Below are 24,290 nucleotides of genomic sequence, written 5' to 3'. Positions count from 1 at the left end.
GTGGAAGAACGGGGTATGCAAATTGACCAGGATTTTATGTATGCATTTTATTTTGATCATTGAATAGTGTCAGTTTGGGGACCGTCAATAAATTCCTAGTTTAGCATTTCATTGCTATTTAGGTTGGAAAGTTTTGCTTTGCTTATCATTCAGTATAAAAATTGAACAGAGTGGGCACCGGTTCTGATCACAGGAGTTAAAGCTCTGAGATAATGTAGAAAAGACCACAAACTCCATGTGAGCCTTTAATACTTTTAGAGGGACCAAAGGGTGGGGAATGGAACGGGAACAAACAGAAATCTAGACTTAGAACAAGCAGTTTCCCTTTTCTCTTAGGCCAAAATAGACAGCATTGTACCCACTTTGACCTTGAAAACATTAACCAGATTAAACTTTTTTAGGTCATTGCTTGACATGAGGTAAAGACACTTCTCCAACAAACTGACAGTAGGGCTGGCAAATGGTATTAGGACTGATTACTGTATGACCTCTAGGTAGAATAGCAACTTTGGGTTCTACAATTCCAAGCAAGACTAGCACAGAGATATTCCGAATTTCTTCTCACGACACATAATGGCATTGAAGCATATAAATTATCATATGTGAAACGAATCGCCAGTCCAGGTTCGATGTATGATACAGGGTGCTTGGGGCTGGTGCACCGGGATGACCCGGAGGGATGGGATGGGGAGGGAGGTAGGAGGAGGGTTCTGGGAGGGGAAATCACATACACCCATGGTGGATTCATGTCAATGTATGGCAAAACAAATACAAGATTGTAAAATTAAAAAAATAGATAAATAAACTAATTAAAAAAAAAAAAGAACTGAGCAGAATCAGGCTACTGGCTCCTTCAGCTGGGAATCTAGATGAGGTTAGAAGGAGAAGAAAACTTAGGGTAAACTACTTGGCTCTTGAAGGAGCAAATGAGTGGAATCTGTTTATTTTGTGCATTTTAGAGTTTCTCTATTTATCATCTGAATTTTAAAATGGTTTGTTTACTTTGAAAAAATATTCCCAGCAAGGAAACAAGAGACTAGAGAATATGTGTGTGTGTTTTTTTCCACAAACACAACCTTTAAGACCCCTTTGCCTTGCTGAGAAATGCCTCTTTAAAACAATAAGATAGTTAACTGCTATTTATAGTAAATATTTTCTTTTTATTCTGAACTCATTTCTCTTTTCCTATGCCGAGATGCACTTTGATGTGTCTTAAAAGTGTGTCTGTGAGAATGTGTAAAATCCTCCTTGGGGAATGGGTGATGGAAATATCTTGCTCTCCCTATAGCCCAGGGATAATTAAAATTTAAATTGAAAACAAAAAACAACCTTGTAACAGAATAAGCAAACTCTACTGGAACCTGTATATAACATATTGGAAATAGTACCTGCACCCTTTGTTTGCAGTGCTCAGTGAGGAGGAAGGGGGGAGGGTGGGTTGTGTGCCAGGCTCTTGGCACCAGCTGTGGTCACAGCAGCCCCACATTGCTCAACTATCCCCACTTGTGCCTTCCTGCCTGCCTACCTGCCCACAGCGATGCAGGGCAAATGGCAAAGCCCAGCCAGGAGCTTGGAACATGAGCTGCCAGCAGGGGAGATTTGTAGCGATGCCAAGCAGCAGTCCAGCAGTTGGCCTGACAGTGTGCCAGGGTTGCCTGGTGCCTTAGCCCCTGACATGCGTGCCTGTTGTTTCCAACCCACTTGCCATATGATTTGGATTGAGATTCAAGAAACATGCAGCTTTTAAGAAAATATATGCTGACTATCTCTGCAGACAGAGTAGAGAAGGCACATGGGCATTTTACTTTTATGTATTTATAAATATGCATTTAATATCTATTTCTAGTCATAGCCATTTTGCTTCATATAATGTTTCTTCAAATTTTTTTAGTTTTATTCCCTAAAATTTTAATTATGATAAATGCCATATTCCATATAATACAAAGAACAACAAAAAGGAAATAAAAACATTATACTTCAGAGAACCATCTCCAGAGAAAACAGTTCATAGAATTTTTACCTCAGTCATTTAGAGAACTTGTAACATCTGTACATGCAGGGCATTCCTGTACTTGTCATTATTACTGCGCTGTGATTGTGTACTAGGCATGGCTTTGTAGTGATTACCCTGGTCAAGCAAGACAGAATCCTCTATCGCCATGTGCCTGCCCATAGCCCCTAGCGCCACACTTGGCATTGAATCCATAGTTAACAAATGCTTGTGGAATGCATATATGTTGAACGAGAGAATGAAGAGAACTGCAAATAGTAAGCAAAACCTTTTTTTCTGGTTATAAAGTTCAAAGTCCCCTGCAATCCCACTTTACACATAAAAGTTTTTGTAATAGGCAGCTGGGTGTGGGAATGTGTTGTTAAGATTCATTTCATGCATACATTAGCCATGTGTGCAGGTAAGGTTGAAAGTATGTGAGTGGATTTCTAGAAATGTAAAAACTATCACAGTTTAAAATAGGTATACTTTTGAATCCAGAAATTCCAACTTTTAGGAATTTGATTAACTTCTACAATGCATAAAAATACTAGTTAAACTACTAGGAGTTTTAGTTCAAAACTAAAACTAATGTGAACTTCTATTAGTAATTAATTTGTCATAAATAAATTAAGATATAGGCAAACAATAAAGCAGGATAAAGATATCAGGAGAATGAAATACAGACTGACGTGAAAAGATGCCCAAAACATAGTAAATGGTAAAAACAAATTGTAGATTAGTAACATGTAACATAATCCTGTTTTGCCAAATATAATAAATTTTAAAATAATGAAATTAAGTTATCATTTCACCATGTCAAGTAAACAGGATTAAATTAACTGTTAAGAAATGTGATATTGATTTCCCAAGACCCCTAATGAAGCAGTATGATAATAGTTTTTTATATTATTTGGTCATCATCAAAATAGTCTAATAGGACAACAATTCAAACACGGGTAAATATTTCCTGGGACCGAAGCCTTTCATGGGGATGTGTGCTTGGGGACGTGGTAGCCTGATGTGTGGTCCCCATTGGTGCGGAGCAATTAGATCTCAAGTGAGTGTGACTCTGTGCCACTGAAGGAGCCCTCACAGTGAGCAGCTGTTGTGAGTGTAAGTGAAAAGACGTACTCTCCAGAATACAGCTCATTAGAGAGACTATGATGCTTGACTGCAAAGAGAGATTAGCAAACAGAGGGAGAGTCGTTTCAACTCCAAATTCTCTCATGGCCTCAGGAAAACAGTAACTGGTTGGTTTCCCATGAAGAGATTCTTGTATTCACTTTGACTTGTTCTTTTTTCAAAAGGTGGACTAGTATTCAAATAAAATAAATACCAAATAGTCACTAAATAGAAAATTAAAGTGTTCAGGTAATTTAAGGACATGCTTAAGATGAAATCAGAAATAAGTAGGTTATGCCATATTGCCTACTGGCAATATGCTATCTCTAGCCAAATAAATATAGCCACAGTGATCTGGACAATGCTTGAGTCTAGGTTTGAGGAACTGATATGGAGCTACAAATGAGGCTGAGATTTTGAGCCATCTTAAGATGCTTCCCTTGTGGCTCAGACGGTAAAGAATCTGCCTGCAGTGCAGGAGACCTTGGTTCGATCCCTGGGTCAGGAAGATCCCCTGAGGAAGGGAATGGCTACCCACTCCAGTATTCTTGCTCGGGAAATCCCAGGATCAGAGGAGTCTGGTAGGTTAGGGTCCATGGGGTCACAAAAGTGTCCAACACAACTTAGCAACTAAACAACAAAGGTGCATAAACCTTGTTTTTCCTCTCTGAAGATGGTACCAGACTAGAGGAAAAAGATGAGGATAATACAAAGACCCAAGAGGTGTCTTCATTTGAATTTCAACAAAATTTCTTACTTGATGTTCTTTAGTTCATATTTCCTTTAATTAACCTAAATATTGCATTCTTTTTATTAAATACATTGTTTATTGAGCAGCTCCATTAGCCAGCTATTTTCCTACGCCCTCTGGATTGCATTACTTGATAGTACATGGTATAAAGGACAGAACCTTCATACTTAAGGCAAACAAGATAATATAGCCAAAATCTGGAATATTTGAGTAAAGAAAACTGGGAAAGTCAAGCAAAAACTTGTAGTTTATATTTTTTATTTAATCTTCAACTTTCTAATATGTGAATATAGGACAGATTTTTCTCTTCAGGGCATGATAACTTTTTCCCAGATTTAGGACCTAGTTTGATTTCCTTAAAGCTTTCTTCACTTTTAGTATAATTGAGATTGCCTATACTTAATTAAATGTCACAACTCAATATAATTATTTTATGAATAATTATATTAGCTGTCTTATAGTCTAATCACCACATCACTTTTTATCTCCATTGATCACTATCTTATATTGAACCATGGGCTTTATACAATTTAATAAAAATTTTGTTAAGAAATGAAATATTTTAATATTCAAATTAGTTCTTTATGACAAAATATCTTTTAAATAATTTTTTCTTAATATGACCATTTTATTTTCACTACATAGAGTGCAGAACTATTTGGAGCTGCTTTCTGTACTCCTTAATGCCTGATGTTAGCTGGTAGCAACAAGATATACCCTTTTCCAGATTATTTACTAATTCTTCAGTATACTCAGATTTTCAAATGCACAGCTTTCAGGATATTTGCAAACCATTCAGGGGCTTTATTAAAAAATGGTACCATTTTAATGTTTTGTTCTTTATTAAAATAAAATACAAAACATTGTAAACAATCTCAGAAATATAGAACTCTAAAATTCTAACACATTCATGTGTGAATTATATGATGTCCATATGTTTTTATACAATTTTAAAAATAGAAAAATTATATATGCTTATTCTTTAACTTCATGTATTAATCAGAAATGTTTTTTGTATAAAAAAACATATCCTAGGGAAAGTCTGTAATTTTATAGTCAAACTGACTCTTATTCCAATGTGTTACTTACCTGGTTAGCTCAGATGATTGGACCACAGGACAAAACTGATGAAGGATATAGTTTCAATTTCTAGGTAGGTCAGTTAGCTTTACTCTGCTTCATGACCACATGAAGAGACTAAATGACTTAGAAAGAACATGTGAATGTATTAGCGTGAATTCATTTCCTCTGCTGGAAAAACTACCCATAGCATAAGACCTAGGTTTATGCCAATACTTGAGTCATTAGTGTCAAGATGAAAAAAACAAAACAAAAAAAATAAACAAAAAAAAAAGAGGAAAATCTTGACCCTCCAAATACAAAAACTGAATGCTAGATAGCTTTCCTTTCCATTATATAACTTAATGACCTGCCTTTTCTTTTTATAGTTACAGTTGAGGGGTTCCAGCTGATCACCTGCCTTAAATTATTGCAAGCCTGGTGGGAAGCTTTTGAGGAGGCATAGTCATGTTTTCATTTCGCTAGGAAATCATTTAGCAAATTACTGCTGTTCTGTAAATTACTGTGCTGCATAACTTTCATACTGAGAAACTATTTCCTTTTTCCATAAAAATTGCAGATGAAAGGTTTCTACAATAAATAACCTGTATTTAAAATGAACCATTCCTAGAATATGGAGAATGTGATACAGCGTTTCTCAGGTGGAAATAAAAACAGATACATTTTATTACTAATATTAAAAATGGCATATTATCTGTTTAAAGTTAGATTTATTGTTTCTTTACTTTGTTACCCTTTGAGGTGAACATATAGAACTTTCTGAGGATGAAATAACAACCTAAGTACTTATTTTTTGGAAAGGAAAAGAGCTAATTTTAGAAATCAGAGTTCTTTAAGCCCAAGTTTTATATCTTGAAGAGTCCCACAATCAGTAATCAACCTAAACAGAATACAGTGTTGGAAGTAGTTATTATGCTAAGTTGCTTTTAGGATGGCAGTCTGAGGAAGGGATCTCATTCTTTCAATTTTGAGGTAATAAGCCCGAATATATCTGGGGAAATACGGTCTCATCCCCACCGCCATTCTGACAAAGAGGATCACACTCTAAATATGGTGATCACTGCTGATGTGGCAGGAAGCACTGCAAAAGGGCTATTTCCTCTGGTCTTTTCCAGAAACACTTGGATAATGGAACACAGAGCCAGCTCTTTCATTTCAGCGGCAATAAGACAGAAGAACAAAGGAAGAGGAGAAGGTTTTTCCTTAAAGACTGAGGTCCCATTTCAGTGCTGCCTTTTCACAAAAGAAGGGCTTGGAACCACAAGTGAATGACTGATACTATCAAGACTAGTCAAGATTAAGCAGATTCCCCTAAAGCTAAAAGGCTTATAACTAATAAAGACAAAACGCTTCACAATAGCCAACATTTTAAAACACTAAACACAAAAGGTTCACATTAAGTTGAAGCTTCTTATACCAAGAACTAGTTATAACATCACTAGACTTAAATTTCTGATACTTGAGCCCACAGTTAAATAAAGATGTGGCAAGTGTGGAGAAGATTCAGAAGACTAGCATGAATGTGGTTTCATTGTGGTGAATAAAAACTTTGAAAAAAAGTTAAAAGAACTGTTATGATTCATTTTGAAAATGAGTAGACTAAGAAATTATTTTTATTGTTTTTTTCCAACTTTTCTCAACTTATGTTTCCCATATAAAACCAAAAAATATGGAAATAATTTAAGTGACTCTTTGCTCAATTCTTCCATGAAAGGTGCATAACTAGTACCATTGTAGATACATTGAGAAAAACTTAATTCATTAGATACAAGGATGCTAGGCTCAATTTTCTCTTGTAATAGAGGTTGATAACAATTAGATATTCAGTGGACCATAAACTAATGTTGACAATTTGTCAGAAGCCTATAAAATGCATTTAAAAGCAGGAGACATGTAGACAAGATAAAGCGTGGATTTCCAAAAGATAAATTACTTGAGTCTATTGAGGAAAATTATACCAGTACACAATTTCCTTCTTCCAAGGATTTTGAAGTTTGGATTTACTTTCTTCTCACTGGAATGAGATGAAGTGCATAACCTCTGAAGGCAGAGATCTTAAACCACCCTGAAATGTATGTTCTTCCAATGTAGGGCTATTCCAATGTTCAGAGTAGAGCAGTCCCAGGTTTAGAAAGGGAAATAGCAAGCTGTTCTCATATAGCTGAGAGACGGTGGCTTAAGAGCCATCTCCTCTACTCAGGAAAGAAAGAAACTTCACATTGACAAAGAAAACACTGATGCTAAAAATTCTTGAGAAGAGTAAAACTATAGGGCTCCTTATGTTCTTTAGAAATATCTTTCATTACACCTCTAATATTATTTTTTACCTAAAATGACAATGTCTATTTTTTAAGAATACTGGTTTGATGACATAGAATTACCAACCTGAATGTATGTAATTTTTATTCAGAACTATGAACAAAGATGTAGCAAACTACAAAAGGCAGATTCAATAGATACAATGTAATACTATCTAAAAGCAACCTGCATAATTCCCTGGCAGTCCAGTGGTTAGGACTCAGCACTTTTCACTGCTATGCCCTGGGTCCAATCCCTGGTTGGGGAACTAAGACCCCATAAGCCATGGGGCACAGCCAAAAAATAAAAGCAACGTCTGATTTTATGTCTACTTTTCTGATGAATTCAAACATAGGAAAATTCTATGTTTTCCAACCATGGAAATTATTAGTTAAAGTCCAAGTTACTTAAATTCTATTGTGTATTGTTGCTCACATTGATCTTTTATTCATTAATCAACATTATCGTGATTCTTGAATTGTTCGCAAAAATGACTATTGACTAGGATTGTACATTTAAACTACAAATGACTTCTTCTAATGTTACTTTAAGGAGTATTTGGACAAGGCATCAGTCACACTGTGGCTACAATCTGCTTTCTTTGGCAACTCATCATCAGTGTAAAAGGAGAGTCCATACTGATCTTCACTTCTGTAAGCAGTTCACATGAATTCCGTGAAACTCCAAGTGAGCAACAAAGGGCAAACTTTATCTTCTAAGGAAATAGTGGCTCGAATATTTGAGAGCAAACATCTCATTTATGATGAACAAATACATCATTTACTTACAGAAGTTTCCACTGTAATGAAGTTGAAACAGTTAAAATAACTTGAAGATGAATGAATATGTGAACAAAACTTTTCTTGGCTCTGCCTAACCGGTTCTCTCTTTTCCATTTACAGCTATTCAAGAGCAAGAAAGTGAATCCATGCCCCTATCCTTAAGCCCAGACATCTTAAATAAGTCACAGTTAGATGACTGCCCAAGGGACTCTGGTTGTTACATCTCATCAGAAAATTCAGATAATGGTAAAGAAGACCTGGAGTCTGAAAATCTGTCTGACATGGTACAGAAGATTACTATCAGAGAGCCAAGTGACTGAATATACATTATCAACTCTGTATCTACAGATGTGTTCTATTTTAACTCTTCCTGAGCTAAACAACCAAATAGGAGAGGAAGAGAAGTATTTGCAGATACTACCTGAAGTTAAAATGTTTTAATGGGAATGATTGTAAATAAAAATCCATATCTCTAATATTCCCAGTTATTGTAAACAATATGTATATTTATTTCTTTAAATGCTAAAATGTTAATATTTCACTTTCCTGTATCAGAAGAAGGATAATATAGGTTTGGGGTATGTTTATTTAGCTTTATTTTATAAGTGCAAAAGTGATTCTGCAAAAAGACTCCCCCTTTTTTTATACATGCCTGTTTTGAATTTGTGTATATTGTTGAGTACATAGTAACAGAGTGTGTCTGTTTAATTGTCCAAGCGGCATTTATACTCATTTTTATAATTACTGGGAAAGTGTGAGTTAGTATCGAAGACATTTTATCCTAATCCACAGTGGAGTTTTAGTAATTATTTTTGTTGATTTCTTCACTGTTTTCTGTGTGAAAATATAGATAAAAACATATTGTCAATTCTGATTTAGTAAAACTAATTTTAATAATTGTACAGATTTTTCATTTTTAAGTGTAAATATTTTTAATTTTAAAATACCCTAATTTTAATAATAAAAAACTATGCATTTGGTATTCTCCAGACTGTTGTTAAAGTATATTTCACCTTAGAACTTCAGACAAAAAAATTTCTGCCAGATAAGGTTTTACTGTCAGTATATATGCTTATAAAACATTTATATATATATATGATTTCCAAATCAATTACCTTACCTCAGTCTCTTTCCTGAACTCCACATCTGTTTTTGCCAACTTCCTGAATAATTGTATATATCAGCTCAGGCTGCCCTAACAAAACACCATAGACTGGGTGACTTAAACAATAGAAACATTTCTCACAGTTTGGGAAGCTAGAAACCCGAGATCAAGTTGCCAGCATGTTGAGTTCTGCTGAGATCTCTCTTCCTGGCTTGCAGATAGAAAACTGTCTTCTTGCTGTATTCTCACAAGGCAGAGAGAGAGAGCAGGCTCTCATTATCCCATCATGATGTCCTCACCCTCATGACCTAATCTAAACCCATCTCCCAAAGACCCCCATCTTCAAATGCCATATGATGGGGTTTAGAGCTTCAACATATGAATTTGAGGGGATGGGCGAGGCACAATTCAGTATGTGATTTAACACAAAAATTAAATCACATACTTTCAGCTTTAAAATATTTGATGGCTTTTCATTGTCTCTAGTATAGTATTTAGACCTTCCAGGATATATAAAATCCTCCCCGACAATTTTTAACCTACCCTATGAGTCATATCTTTCCTCTCCCACCTCTCACTCTACACTCTCCAGCCAAAGAAATACACTTGCAGTGTCCTGAATCCACTATTCCCTTTTTTACTTTTCTTACATTATTTATTTTCCTGGAGTGGCTCCTGCTATTTTCTATATCCAGAAGCCTCCCTCTGTTTTCTGTCTTGAGACTCACCACTAAAATCACTTATTCTGTGTAGCCTTCCATGAGTCCCTTGGTGTTCTCCTCTTTGTGTTTCCATAGCAATTTGTATCTCTGTTGGTTAAAACACTTATCATATTATACTTTATATATTATGACACTTGCCCTTCCATGACACAGTGATCTTCTTGTGACAGAGATTATTTTGTTTAGTCTTTTTAATTGCTGGTATAAAACCAGGTACAGAGTGGGCATTTAGGAGTTGTTTTCTGGAGTGCATTAAATATAATTATTATTCCCATACACATTCCATATCTATACTTAAATCAATCTGTTCAATCTATGAGCTTCCCAGGTGGCACAGTGGTAAAGAATCTGCCTGCCATTGCAGGAGACACAAGAGATGTCGGTTCATTCCCCGGATAGGGAGGATCCCCTGGAGGAGGAAATGGCAACCTATTTAAGTATTCTTGGCTGGAAAATTCCATGGACAGAGGAGCCTGGTGGGCTACAGTCGATGGGGTCACAAAAGAGTAGGACACGACTAAGCACACCACCATCTCACTATAGCCTCTCCACTGGAACCAGCTGAATCTTTCAGTATAGAAAGGCTGTAAAACGTTTTCATGTTCTGGAATTCAGTGATTATTCTGGTCCCAGGGAGAGCCTATGTTTACACACTCAAGTTTGTTGTGACAGAATGCATGGTCAGAAAAATCTTATTTCAGATAAATGGATAAAATCTTTAAAATACTATTTTGAAAAGAGCAAAAATTAGATGATTTAAATCCTGATTTCCCCCCCACCCCCCAATACACATACACACACCCCCGATTCTATTGCTTACATAAACAGGAATATACTTTCACCTTGAAGTATTTTATCATAACTTTTTTAATCAACTAAATTAAGAAAATAATTCATTAAGAAATAAGGTAACTTTTGAAAGTTCTAAAATGCCAGGCAGCTAAAGATTTTCAGGTTTTAGATAACGTCCAATTCACTGAGGTTAGTCAAGTGCCTTGCAACTTCCTGAGTGAGGCCAAACTGATGACATTTCAAGTTGAGAAACTTCCGTTACAAGCATAACTTCTGAGAAAATAATATGATGAAATTTTAGGTACTCCATCACCCCACACATGCACTTCCATCCCCACCCACCCCACTACCGCTGATAAAGAAAATTGTATAACTAATCAGCAGGCAGACTTCAAGTACTCCTTCATAAAGTGGGAAGTCATGCTAAAATTATGTAAAGGTTGAAAGCAAAATGAATAAGGACTAAATATAGGCAAAAGAACAGCAGTTTCTAAATTTGACCAGGTTTTGTGGCTATGGAAATAAGATAGAAGTAACCTTCACTTTATGCTACCTCCTATCTTAACACTGAATTCATCTCATCACATCCAGTGTTGACCCCAACACATCAACTGGAGATCCTGGTTTGAGGACTGTGTGACTCTGGGCAAGTCATCTATCCTCTGAGCTTCATTTTGTTCCCATTGCAAAATATACATAATTGTTGTATTAATATTCCATAGCATTTTGTCGATTAAATGAGATAATTTGTTCAAAACCCTCAGCACAAGGCATGCAGTATGTGCATAAAAACTGATGCTTGAACATAAAATCAAAGCAGTGCATGTGCTACTATAACACTGGCATGGTCTTGTAGTGATCTGAAATTCTTCAGACACAAATGCCTGAGGGCTAAGAATATTGTGTTCTCCAGCATCAAGGAGAGAGTCAGCTGATTTAACAGACCTTCACAGCCAAAGACCATTCTGTCGTGGCAGAATATTTCTTTGTTTACTCCTGTTAGTTTAGGAAGAGGTTTTATTGCATTTAGCTCTGATTCTTCACTCTTGGCACATAATAAGAATAATCATTTAAGGATAAATGACTAAATATAGAAATGAATGCCTATATTAAATAAACAAAAGATTTGGGATTATGGCTGCACCTCAGGCCTTGGTGTATACAGTATAGGGTCACAGCTGAGTGTGATATAGCCAACAGAAAAGCCCTTGTAGAAAGACATGCTGAAAGTAAGGCATATATTTTTGAATTTTTATGGTGCATGCATGTGTGCTAAGTTGCTTCAGTTGTGTCTGACTCTTTGTGACCCCATGGACTGTAGCCTGCCAGACTCCTCTGTCCATGGGATTTCTCCAGGCAAGGATGCTGGAGTGGGTTGCCATACCCTCCTCCAGGGGATCTTCCCGACCCAGGGATCGAATCTGCGTCTCTTATGTCTCCTGCATTGGCAAGCAGGCTCTTTACCACTAGCGCTACCTGGGCATTTTGGCAAATGATCTACACTGGGAAATAAAGTGCAGAGGGAGAAGCTACCAGGAAAATATTTTTATTACTTCACATTTCTTACGCCATCATGCAAATTTCTCACATACCCAGTATAGCAATGTGTCCACATGATATTATAAATTAAGAAATGACAGAAGAACCTATAAAGAATAACATTAGAATGTTCAGAGATTTCTTTTGACCTCTGGAGTCCCTGGTAAGCCCTAGAGCAAAGCACTGTTTCTTCATATAGTACTACTCGTTCAGTCATGTCTGACTCTTCACGACCCTATGAATTGTAGCCCGCAATGCTCCTCTGTTCATGGAATTCTCCAGGCAAGAGTAGTGGAGTGGGTTGCCGTTTCCTTCTCCAGGGCATCTTCCCAATCCAGGGATCAAATCTGGGTCTCCTGCATTGCAAGCGGATTCCTTACTGTCTGAGCCACCAGGGAAGTCCCTGTTTCTTCATAGGGAGAGGTGAAATCCTGCTGCACAGGCCAACAGGATGGTTTTCTTCTCTGAGTTCGTGGGCACTTGGCCAAATGATTGGGCAGGAATCATTCCATTTGCTGAGTAAAATGGGGTGAAAAGCACTTCCGGCACAATTTGTCCATATAGATGATACTTGTTTGCAATTCATCAAGTCCTTCTCTCCTTTACATCCATATGTGATGTAAATGATCATTTTTCTCTGAAGCTTCATAATGATGCACAGCTCAAAAAAGTGATATAATCAGCTAAAAGGGAGCAGATGGAAGTTTTTTTCCCCAATATGCATATTCATAAAAAAACAGAGAACTCAACAAAAGGAGATACAGAAGTACTTGTATCCAGGGGCTGCAGAGACTTGTATACAATAGTAAGTTGGTTTTCTGCCACTATTCATTCTTGAAACCTTTACTCATTCATTCCTGCAGAAATCACTGAAAATGCTCTGGGGAAAAAAATTTCTGTCTTTCTGTATAAGAACATATATATTTCCCTTTGGATTTTATTGCACCTTAGAATCCATGATTCAGGAAGAAATGGTTAAATATTTTAATAGAGAAATATAATTAGAAGCAAACTATGGAAAGGAGAGGGGCAAAGCAAACAAGCTTAGAACTGGGAGGAAGTGTGACTATTCTGTGCTATATATAAGAACTCACAAGACTTTAGGGACAATCCCTCAAAATTAAGAGGCTTCCAAATCTGTCAGCTTCCAAATCAATAGTGAATGAACTCAAGCATGAGAGTCGAGCTGTGGGGAGGAAGGCACGGACCAATTAACCAGTTGTGTGTGCAAACTTAGGGTCCCACTTCAGCACCTGCCGGGTATGCCTGGCTCCCCAGAATAGGAGTAGCCCCTAGCCTTCTCTCCAAGAGATCTCAAAATATCTTTGGAGGGTAGCAGCACCGGAGGAGAAAGGCCTGGTCTGGAAGGAATCTTGCCCTGGATATTACATATCCATCTTCACAGCAGCAAAGGAGGGATGCACCACCTCAGACCAAACCCTGGTCAGGCCAGCTCTTTGGTGGCCATGGAGTCCACGCCAGGCACAGGGATCATGATAGTTGAGGTGCTGCGAACCAGCTGCCCTGGTTGGAGAACATGTGGCTCTGGATCACCTTTCTGGGCCACTCCAAGAGCCTCTTTCTGTTCTCCATCCATCATGGCCTGCTATTCCTCTCGCCAGGTGGTCATCATGGTGGTATGGATCAGCCTCTTCACCGAGTGGCTCAACCTCCTCTTCAAGTGGTTTCTTTTAGGAGACAGGCCTTTTTGGTGGGTCCATAAGTCTGGGCACTACAGCTAGACTCCAGCCCAGATTCACCTGTTCCCCTCTTCTTATGAAACTGGTCCAGGCAGCCCTTCCCACACTATTCCTGTGGGAACAGCCCTCTGGCCCATAAGGATGGCTATCTCTTCCCTGGTGGCCACTTGGATCCACAGTCCCTGAGTAAGGGTGATACCTGTCTTGGCTTATTGACCTTCCTGCTGGCAATCAGCTCGTCCTGGGTCTTCCTCTTAGCGTATTTCCCTCACCAGGGCTTGACTGGCCTAATAACTGGTGCTGTCCTGGGCTGGCTGATGACCCCTGGGTGCCCACAGAGTGGAGGTTAAGTTCCTATGGGTTGCCCTCACTGGCCTTCTTGCTGGGTGCCAGCCATGTCTATTGGACTCTCTTTACACTGGGCCTGGATCTTTCTTGGTCCATCAACCTAGTCTCTAAGTGGTGTAAATGGCCCAAGTGGGTACACTTGGACAGCCAGCCCTTTGTCTCCCTGAACCTGGGCCTGGGCATTACCCTGAACTCTCTCTGTCATGCCCAGGTATGGTGGGTATACCAAGGAAGCGGCCAGAAGCTAGCTTGCCTTGCACTGGCCACAGGGTTGCTGGGTCCCTGGACTGGCTGGGCTACCCTCATCAGATCAGCCTTCTCTACATCCGCAAGCACACTCTCTGGCCACACCTGGTCATGGCCCTCGTGTCCTGTCCTATACACAAATTCAGTGCCCAAAGCACCACCTATCTGCTCTTCCTGACTCTAGGCCCTCCTACTGCCACCTTCTCTCTCATGAAGCCAACACTCCATGACCTCCATTCTCCCATAGGAAGCCCTGGCCACTTCCAGGCCCCACCAGACTCTGCTCCTGTTGAATTTTCTACTTTTCCCACACCTCGTCTCAGTCCCCAAAAAGGGCCTTCTCTCTCCCAGGAAGGATGGTCCTCCTGCCTTCACTCCAAAATACCCAAAGAGCAAAGGCAATGGCAAGACCAATTGGTTCCTGGAACACAGTGAGGGGCTCAGAGTAGCCCCAATAAAGCCCTTCCAAACCTCTGGAAAAAAAGAAAAAGAGAGAAGGCCAACAACACAAAAAAGTGAAGACCTTGGAGTTCCTTTAGTGGTACAGACAATAGATATTTAGAAGCACACTGTCATACCAAATGGTATAGTAATGTTCAGAATAAAGTTCAGAATTGTCTGGATGGCAAGTAGCTATGTGTTTTCTTAAAATATCTGATTACTCAGAGGCTAAGGTAGTTCATGCTTATGTACTGGGGAAGCAGCACTGCTACTAGAAATTCTGTTAAGATAATAAATAGATAGTATCAGGTGATATTGTGAAAGAAACTAACTATACAAGAAATGCTTAAGGAAAAGAAACACAAGAAAGGCATTCAAAGAGAGGTTATGATTTTGGTTACGTAACTAAAGAAGTGGTATTCATACTGAAATTAGATGTTTCTGACTCCCTGTATCACCCTCACTCTCCATATGTGAAGCCCTGGTATCCACTCAGGGAAGCTAATCTGTGGGGACCATATTCTTAATCCGTGTTTTCACGTTCCTGTTTGGCTCAATGAATGGAAAGTCCCATCAAGAAGACTGAAGGGAGAGAAGGGAGCGAAGTCAGGATGTTTTTTCTCTGCATGAGATCACCTTGTGCTGGCCATCTCCCTTAATCAAAGGTCAATAAACCCTCAAAGGTGACTTTTTATAATGACTCCCTTTCCTTCAAATTCTGGTAGTCGCCTCTTTCTCTCATCTCCTAAGGCCTGTATTTAACAACAGCTGTTAGTTTTCACTACCTGCATGGCCACAAATAGTTCCCCTACTCTCCACTCTGCCCACACATTTGTAATTAGTCCCTTGATAAAGAAGACTTTTTTGAATTGTGCTAATGTTACTGTGCCATCTGTTTCCTCTTGGGAGATATGCAAGTGCACTGATCCACTACCATCGCTCTCAGTTCCAGTTACTTAAGTCATGTTCTTGAGTCTGGTGAGCCCTCCTCCATGGCTCTACATTTCCATGGTCACAGATCAGGTCATTTCTATTTCACTACCAACCTCCATCCCTGCTGAAATCAAGTAGTTGCAGGGTAAAGCATTTCCACTAACACTACCAAAATTCATGGCCTTTATTTTTTCAATTCCTCATTCATCTGTTTCAGGGGGCCCACCACTATATTTCTCCTTTTCCCAAGCAACTAAGAATCCCTGGAATTGAGGTGATAGTATATAAACGGAGGTTTTCATGGTGCTGTTCAGGCCAACCTAACTGCAAGGAACTCATATTCTATCCTTTTATAATGGAGTCCACAGTCCATTTTGTGATGAAACATAGGGTCATTTCTACTAGGACAATAATACCATCTACCCTGGTGGCTCAGATGCTAAAGCACCTGCCTGCAATGTGGGAGACCTGGGTTTGATCCCTGGGTCAGGAAGATCCCCTGGAGAAGGAAATGGCAACCCACTCCAGTACACTTGCCTGGAAAATTCCTTGGATGGAGGAGCCTGGTAGGCTACAGTTTATGGGATCACAAAGAGTCAGATATGACTGACAACTTCACCAAAAAAACCAAAATCTACCCCATTAATACCCATCCACCAACTCACCAACTAAATAATAGAATAGAATGAAGCTAGTGCAAATTTTAGTTGCTTGCTACTTAATCAGAAGTATATGACATTAATATCATTTTGTTTTTTTTTAATAACTGTGACAACACATAGCTACTGAAACTTTACTAGCAACTTTTCATTTCTAAAATTCTATAAGTTATATTTCATCTACAGTATCATTTACCAATATGGGTCTCTCATACACAAAGCCTTAGGCTGCAGTCTCCAAAGAGAGTTATTGTAAAATATAGATGCCTAGATAATTTGCATGATTAATGAAAATATGTTTTAGAATATTAAACATTTAAGATGTTAGCATTTAGTAGGCTTTCAGACAGAAGTTAAAAGACTATTAGAATGACTGATGAATTGCTACAGTACATTAGCCCTCAGAACAGGGAATGTGCTAGAGGACATTTATGTAACTTCTTAGCAATTTTTTTTCTCCCTTTTCCCCCTTTCCAACTAAGCTGTCCTTTTGTGACCTTGGTCCAATTGTAAATGTCCAAGCATAGAATCTGGCAAAATTCTGAAGACTTGAAAATTACATGGAAAGCTATCGACAGAGAGAAAGAAGGGAGTTGTATGAGCCAAGGCTTCATACATAGTATCTGACACATAGTAGGAGATGAATAAAATGTGGTGAAGGAATGCAACCTTCTTTTTCCTGGTGCTGAGGGTCTTACCTCAACACAGAAGGAAAATGAAACAGAAAATTCCTCCCTGGTTAGTGACAAGGTCACCGACAATTTAGCTGTTCATAACTAGGGAATGTAGACACACTTATTCTCTCCAGTTGTTAGGAACTGCGTTTCAAAATGAAACTCCACATCCTGATGACTTTCTGGAGCCTTTTATCTTTGATTGCTGCAGAGCTTACCAGCACCTATTTGGTCATTTATTTCCTCCTCTTGTTATACTTAGAGATGAAATATACCAGAAAGGACTGTCAAGGAAGTGTTTATATCCCTTCTGGGTAAAAAGTAAAATACCATTGAAAAGGTAGGACCACAAGAAATACCAGAATAAATTCTAAAGGTAGGAGCAATAAACTGCTTAATGGCCTTGCTGTGGGGGAGACAATTAACATTACTTTAATTTATGTGAGGTATTATCATGAAGTTATGAGCTCCCTCTCTGAGCTCTACTTGCCAAAGCCTACTTCTTTAGGCAGCATTTTTCCTTAAAGTGTTATTTAGTTTATAATTCTCTATACAGCATCCTCATTCCTGTGTCAGTGAGCAGAGAGAAAAGTACACCATTTTACATCAGCCAGCATCCCCTACATAGTCATTAACGTAAGAGTAAACAGAGCAAATGTAGCAGGCTGAATAATTGCCCCCAAAGACAGAAGATCCTAATCCATAGGAACTCATAAGTGTTACCTCATTTGGGGAAAAGTGAAAAAATGAAGTCGCTCAGTCGTGTCTGACTCTTTGCAACCCCATGGATTGTAGCCCATGGAATTTTCCAGGCAAGAGTACTGGAGTGGGTTGCCATTTCCTTCTCCAGAGGACCTTCCTGACCCAGGGATCAAACCCAGGTCTCCCACATTGCAGGCAGAGGCTTTACCTCTGAGCCACCAGGGAATCCCTATTTGGAGAAAGGGTCTTTGCAAATGTGATTAAGTTAAGGATCTCAAGACAGGGAGATTATCCTGGATTATCTGAGTGGGCCCTAAATGCAACCACAAGTGTTCTTGTAAAAGAGAGGAAGGAGATATGACACACAAAGAGAAGGCAATGTGAAGACACCGAACAGATTTGAGGATGCTGGCTTTGATGGCTGGATGTGTCCATAAGCCAAGGAATGTTAGCAGCTATCAGAAGCTGGAAGAGGCAAGGAATGGATTTTCCTTTGGACCCTCCAAATGAAGTGTGACCTTGCAGATATGCTTTGGATTTTGGTTCAGTGATATTGTCCTCGACTTCTGCCCTTGAGAACTAGGAGAAAAGAAATTTCTGTTGTTTTAAGTTATGGATTTTGTGTTATAGTCACAGGAAACCAATAAAATAAATAAACCAGGTTTAGCCTTAAACAAAAGGATAGTGACCCCTATTCATGGTCATTACTAGTAGACCACGGGAAAAACTATATTATTAGCAGCAAGTTTAATATCAAAGTATACCAACATATAAATCCTTTGAAAACTATATATATATATATATATATATATATACATATATATATACTATTCTTTACTTATACATGTGTTGTGTGAATGTATTCAAGCAAACCATTTTTTTTAATAGGACAAAAATCTCCTTCAATAAAATAATTAACTTCTGAATATAACATGCATGCTCAGTCACTAAGTCATGTACAACTTTTTGCAAGGCCATGGACTGTAACCTGCCAGGGTGCTCTATTATCAGATTCTCCAGGCAAGAATACTGGAGTGGGTTGCCGTTTCCTCCTCTGGGGATCCTCCTGATTCGGGGATTAAACACAAGTCTCCTGCATTCACTGGCAGATTCTTTACCACTGAGACACCTGGGAAGCCCCTGCATATGCAGTTAAGTATTTGCTATTTTAACCCTTAAGATGTTTTAGGATCTCACTTTTTAAGAATATGCTTTCTTGCATCCCAATGTGGAACATAGCTGCTATGGACGTTAAGAGCAGAATGTCAGTTTAAAATGTTCTCGCAAATCAAAAACATCCTGAGTTTGGTTTTATTAAGAACAGAAGCTTCCTTTAAGCCTTGGAAATATTTATTTTGCTGAAAGAAAAATGACATTTTTATAATGATTTTATTTCTTATTCATTAAGTATTTATTAAACATGTTCTAGATCCTGGAAACTCTAGGAGAGTTCTGGGAACTCTACTCATCTCTGGGAATAAAGAGCAAGATGAATGGCAACAACTTCTATTCTCAAAGAGTTAAGAGTTCAGTGCTCTCCTTTGGCAAATGTGTAAATAAATAAATATCTATGAAAAGTGATATGTTAGAATAGCGATATAGGTAAGGGGTATGGAAGTAGGATTTAAAAATAAATCACTCATTTCAGAATCAAATGGCTTAATATGCTTGAGAACAGTTAAATGGTGTCTAGGTATATGCAGTAGAAAACACATTACATTGGAAAAGTTTCTTATTCCTTATTTTGATGCCAAATACTTGAGTCATTTGTAGTCAAGATCATATTCAGGGTTGTAGTAGATAAGATTCAATATTTTTAGATTCTGGAAAACAGAATTAGCAAACTATAGTAATTTTCTCATAGTTTCAAAAACATCTTCTTGTCCAATAAAGGTTGCTTAATTAAAACTTACCCAACTGAAACGCCCATTTATCTGAAACAAATGTTTGTGCTATAGACATCAACCGACTCTTCACATGAGTAGCTAACAATAAACAATGGAATGATGCTCAATGAATATCAATTAAAACAAATTGCTCCCAATAAACTTTGTCCTAAGAGAAAATACATCCTGCCTGTGCACGTTTTCACATGTGCCAGTGTATGTGTGCATGCATACACACACACACACACATACACACACAGCTTTGCCATTGTAACCTGTCTTCTTTAAAAGGTCGATTAGCATTAAATTCATCTTAAATATTGTGTCTTCATTTTATCATTGAACCTAGTTCTGGTCTCTGATTAGACATGAATTTCAAGTAGGACTAGCTACATAATGGGAGATGGCCAGAATGCTTAGAATATTGGCCCAGTACAAAATGAAAATGCAAGGCCCCTTGTTCGAAATTACTAAGAATTTTAAGACAGCAATCAGTTCAGTTCAGTCACTCAGTCGTGTCCGACTCTTTGCGACCCCATGAATTGCAGCACGCCAGGCCTCTCTGTCCATCACCAACTCCCGGAGTCTACCCAAACCCATGTCCATCGAGTCGGTGATGCCATCCAATCATCTCATCCTCTGTCGTCCTCTTCTCCTCCCGCCCCCAATCCTACCCAGCATTAGGGTCTTTTCCAATGAGTCAACTCTTCAAATCAGGTGGCCAAAGTATTGGAGTTTCAGCTTCAACATCAGACCTTCCAATGAACACCCAGGATTGATCTCTTTTAGGATGGATTGATTGGATCTCCTTGCAGTCCAAGGGACTCTCAAGAGTCTTCTCCAACACCACAGTTCAAAAGCATCAATTCTGCGGCGCTCAGCTTTCTTCACCGTCCAACTCTCACATCCATACATGACCACTGGAAAAACCATAGCCTTGACTAGACGGACTTTTGTTGGCAAAGTAATGTCTCTGCTTTTAAATATGCTATCTAGGTTGGCCATAACCTTCCTTCCAAGGAGTAAGCGTCTTTTAATTTCATGGCTGCAGTCACCATCAGCAGTGATTCTGGAGCCCAAAAAAATAAAGTCTGACACTGTTTCCCCATCTATTTCCCATGGAGTGATGGGACAGCAATAGCAGAGCATCAATCTGAATGTGGGGGCTTTGTGAGAACAGAATTCTGTGCAACAATACAGATTACATGCCCATAAAGCCAGCCCTGGTTTCAGATATTGCTTGTCAATAGTCTCTGTTTGCATTCTCCCAAGACCATACTACAGGTGATGAAAATGAAAATAACCTGCCTAAAAGTCACATTATGATCAAATAGTCTTTGCACTAGCCTATATTAACTATGAAAGCATTGTTGGGCATCCATTAAAATTCTATTACGATCAAAGTTTTCCATGCTTACTTGATTTTGCTTTTATCTGTTCTATCCAGCCTTACTCATATAATCATAAGGCAGAGAAAAGGCCATGTGTTCACCAAACTGTGCCTATTAGGCTCCTGGGTGTATCATGAGCCTTCTTACCTTCTTCACATTCAGTCCATGTGACCAATTCTGAGTAAAGTTAGGGCTTGCACCATATGATCTTTTTTGAGGTTCATGTTCTCCCCTCATTAGGTTTTCCACACTCTTTCTGTGCTTCCCTACCCCTTTAGATATATACCTGAAAGCAAGTAACTCTGATTTCTGGAGACTATAGGAAAAGTCTGAACCACTGAGTTACACTTGGAGAGAGCCATTCAGGAATGCTGCTTTGGTCTATGTTAGAGTGCCACATAAAATACTATCTTAAGCCACTTATGTTCCCCTGGGGATACCCAGGTGGCACAGTGGTAAAGAATTCATCTGCTAGCTAACATAGGAAATACAAGAGATGTGGGTTTGATCCCTGAGTCAGAAAGACTCCCTGGAGTAGGAAATGGCAACCCATTCCAGTATTCTTGTCTGGAAAATTCCATGGACAGAGGAACCTGGTAGAATATAGTCCATGGGGTCACAAAGAGTGGGACATGACTGACCACACATGCATGCATGCATTCCCTTAATAGTCTATGTTTGAGAGTATAATATTCTGAGGCAGGGAGCATAGTGTCCAGAGCTGTATCAAGTTCTTTAAGAGATTCTGATACAACTTTTGAAAGCCATTGCTAATGTCATCTTTTCGGTGGGCGGTAAGTCAGTGTGTTACTCGTAGTTGTTTGCCTGCCTGCCCTGTGCTGTCGTGTCTGACTCTTTGCGACTTCATGGACTGTAGTCCACCAGGCTCCTCTGTCATTTTCCAGGCAAGAATACTGGAGTGGGTTGTGAGGTCGTTTAGATTCTCATAATAGCATACATTTATAATTTTCAAAGGATTTCTTAGTTGGCGCTAGTGGTAAAGAACTCACTTGCCAATGCAGGAGATGCAAGAGACTCAGGTTAGATCCTTGGGTCAGGAAGATCCCCTGGAGGAGAGCATGGCAACCCACTCCAGTATTCTCACCTAGAGAATACCATGGATAGAGGAGCCTGGTGGGCTACAGTCCATAGAGCTGCAAAGAATCGGACACTAGTGAAGCAACTTAGCACACCTAATTTTCAAAGCATCTTTCCTATGTATTTTTAGAGGATTCTAAATGAATTATCAGGGATAGAATGACCAATAACAACAATGACCCTTTGTCAAACATCTCTGCAAACCTCATAAATCATCACCTGTCTGCTGGTAGACTTACAGACCTCAGAAATTCAAATTAAATAGACACCCTGGAATCAGGCTGAGGCAAGAATCTGGGAACACTGTTCTCAGGAAACTCAGAGCCTGGTATTATTGTTAGGGACAAGGGGAGATAGCCAAGGTGCTTAGAATAATGGGAAGTGTTCTTTTCTCTTTGGCTGCAGAATGTCAGAATTTATGGGAAAAAGTCGATCAAGTACTTACTGGATCTGCTTAATCAAGCATAATTGTCACCATGTGACTGGCAGTTATTGGAAGCTCCTGTGTGAGATGGTGCCAGAACCAGTATGCAAAGATCTACCTATACTATAGATAATAAGAGGAAAAATAGCTTTTCCTCAGCACAGGAAATCAACATGAAGCAATTAAGAACACGGGTTTTTGAAATATGAGAGATCTAGGATCAGACAGTTTCAGGACTATTTTGCTTCAATTCTTAGGCATCTAAGCTTTAGTTTATTCCAATGTACAAAACAAAAAACAAAAAGATGTTAATGCCTTGCAGAGGCAGAGTTGTAGCTTCAACAAGCTTAAACATGTAAGACACGTAGCATGATTTCTACATTTTACTTCTGTCAGTTTCACTATTGGTGTCAGTGATATTATTTTTCATAATAATAATACTTTAAGAATTAAGCATGTAGAAGTACTCTTGTTGGGCACTCTCAAATTTATACCATAAAGAATATCCTTAAACATCCTTCCTGACCTCTCAAAAACTTAGAAATTATTTTTTCCAGACACAATGACAAGCATTCATAATTACCTATTTCCCCTCACAGCTAGACTTATATTCCAAATAAAACTTCAATTGTCCAAACACACAAAAGTTGTAGGAAATAATTCATTAAATATTTATGAAATATTGAACTATCATATTCATACCAAAGAAGTTTAATGAGAGAAATTATGTCCTTATCCTAAATCTTAAAAAGGACTCTGTGGACCCCAATTTATATAGTTTTTCACAAAGTGTTTCTTTTATACAGCCTTTATAAATGTTGTATTTACTATACTTTTAGAGTTCTAGGATAGGTCCCCCTGAACAAAGCCCCCAAATTCTTCAAAATCTAGGCTAATTACATAAATTTAAAGATTATAAGTACATTTCTTTGATATGAGTCAGGCAACACAGAAATTTTTATTAATAAAAATATACTATCTTTTTTCAATAATTAAAAAGCCAACATATTTTAATGTGGATTGAAATGTTGATAAAGAACAAATTCAGTTATTCAACAAATTTATTTTAGATGAACTAAAGGCAATTTAAATTTTGAATATCCTACATCTGCGTAAGATCACAGACTAAACTCTATGACAGTAACTAAAAGACCTAAATATTTTTAGAGTAGTTAAATTATTATAAAAAGAAAATAGCTATTTCTGCATTAAGATTGTTTCATGAATTGTTGTTGTTCAATTGCTAAGTCTGTCCAACTCTCTGTGACCCCATGAACTGCAGCACACCAGACTTCCCTGTCCTTCATTATCTCCTAGAGTTTGCTCAAACTCACGCCCATTGAGTCAGTGACGCCATCCAATCATCTCATCCTCTGTTTCCCTCTTTTCCTTTTGTCCTCAGTCTTTCCCAGCATCAGGGTCTTTGCCAGTGAGTCAGCTCTTTGCATCAGGTGGCCAAAGTATTGGAGTTTCAGCTTCAGTATCAATCCGTCCAGTGAATATTCAGGGTTGATTTCCATTAGGGTTGACTGGTTTGATCTTGCAGTCCAAGGGACTCTTATGAGTCTTCTCCAGCACCACAGTTTAAAAGCATCAGTTCTTCG

At 38.5% G+C, this 24,290-nt stretch overlaps 1 protein-coding gene, 1 long non-coding RNA gene and 1 pseudogene across 6 annotated transcripts in view; 2 read left to right on the top strand and 1 right to left on the bottom strand.

The window, feature by feature from the left end:
- SAMSN1 (SAM domain, SH3 domain and nuclear localization signals 1) overlaps positions 1-9,015 on the top strand; it is a 93,199-nt gene extending 84,184 nt beyond the window's left edge. For 2 of the 3 annotated variants that reach the window (XM_081552917.1, XM_081552907.1), the window contains exon 8: positions 8,147-9,015. In XM_081552917.1, the coding sequence (XP_081409043.1) occupies positions 8,147-8,346 (200 nt within the window). In that variant the 3' untranslated portion in view covers positions 8,347-9,015. Of the gene's footprint in view, positions 1-6,061; positions 7,570-8,146 lie in introns of those variants that run through there. The other variant, XM_081552911.1, reaches the window with a different exon arrangement.
- Positions 1-24,290, bottom strand: part of LOC145531162 (uncharacterized) — a 112,148-nt gene that overhangs the window by 2,872 nt on the left and 84,986 nt on the right. The gene's annotated exons all lie outside the window — the stretch shown is intronic.
- On the top strand, positions 13,651-14,656 carry LOC145539509 (glucose-6-phosphatase 3 pseudogene; annotated as a pseudogene).

Source organism: Giraffa tippelskirchi, chromosome 2 (assembly GCF_054371585.1).
Source record: "Giraffa tippelskirchi isolate mGirTip1 chromosome 2, T2T-mGirTip1v1.2.pri, whole genome shotgun sequence".
NCBI lineage: Eukaryota > Metazoa > Chordata > Mammalia > Artiodactyla > Giraffidae > Giraffa > Giraffa tippelskirchi.
The sequence above is the reverse complement of the archived record's forward strand: the minus strand, read 5'-3'. Positions and strand labels throughout refer to the sequence as shown.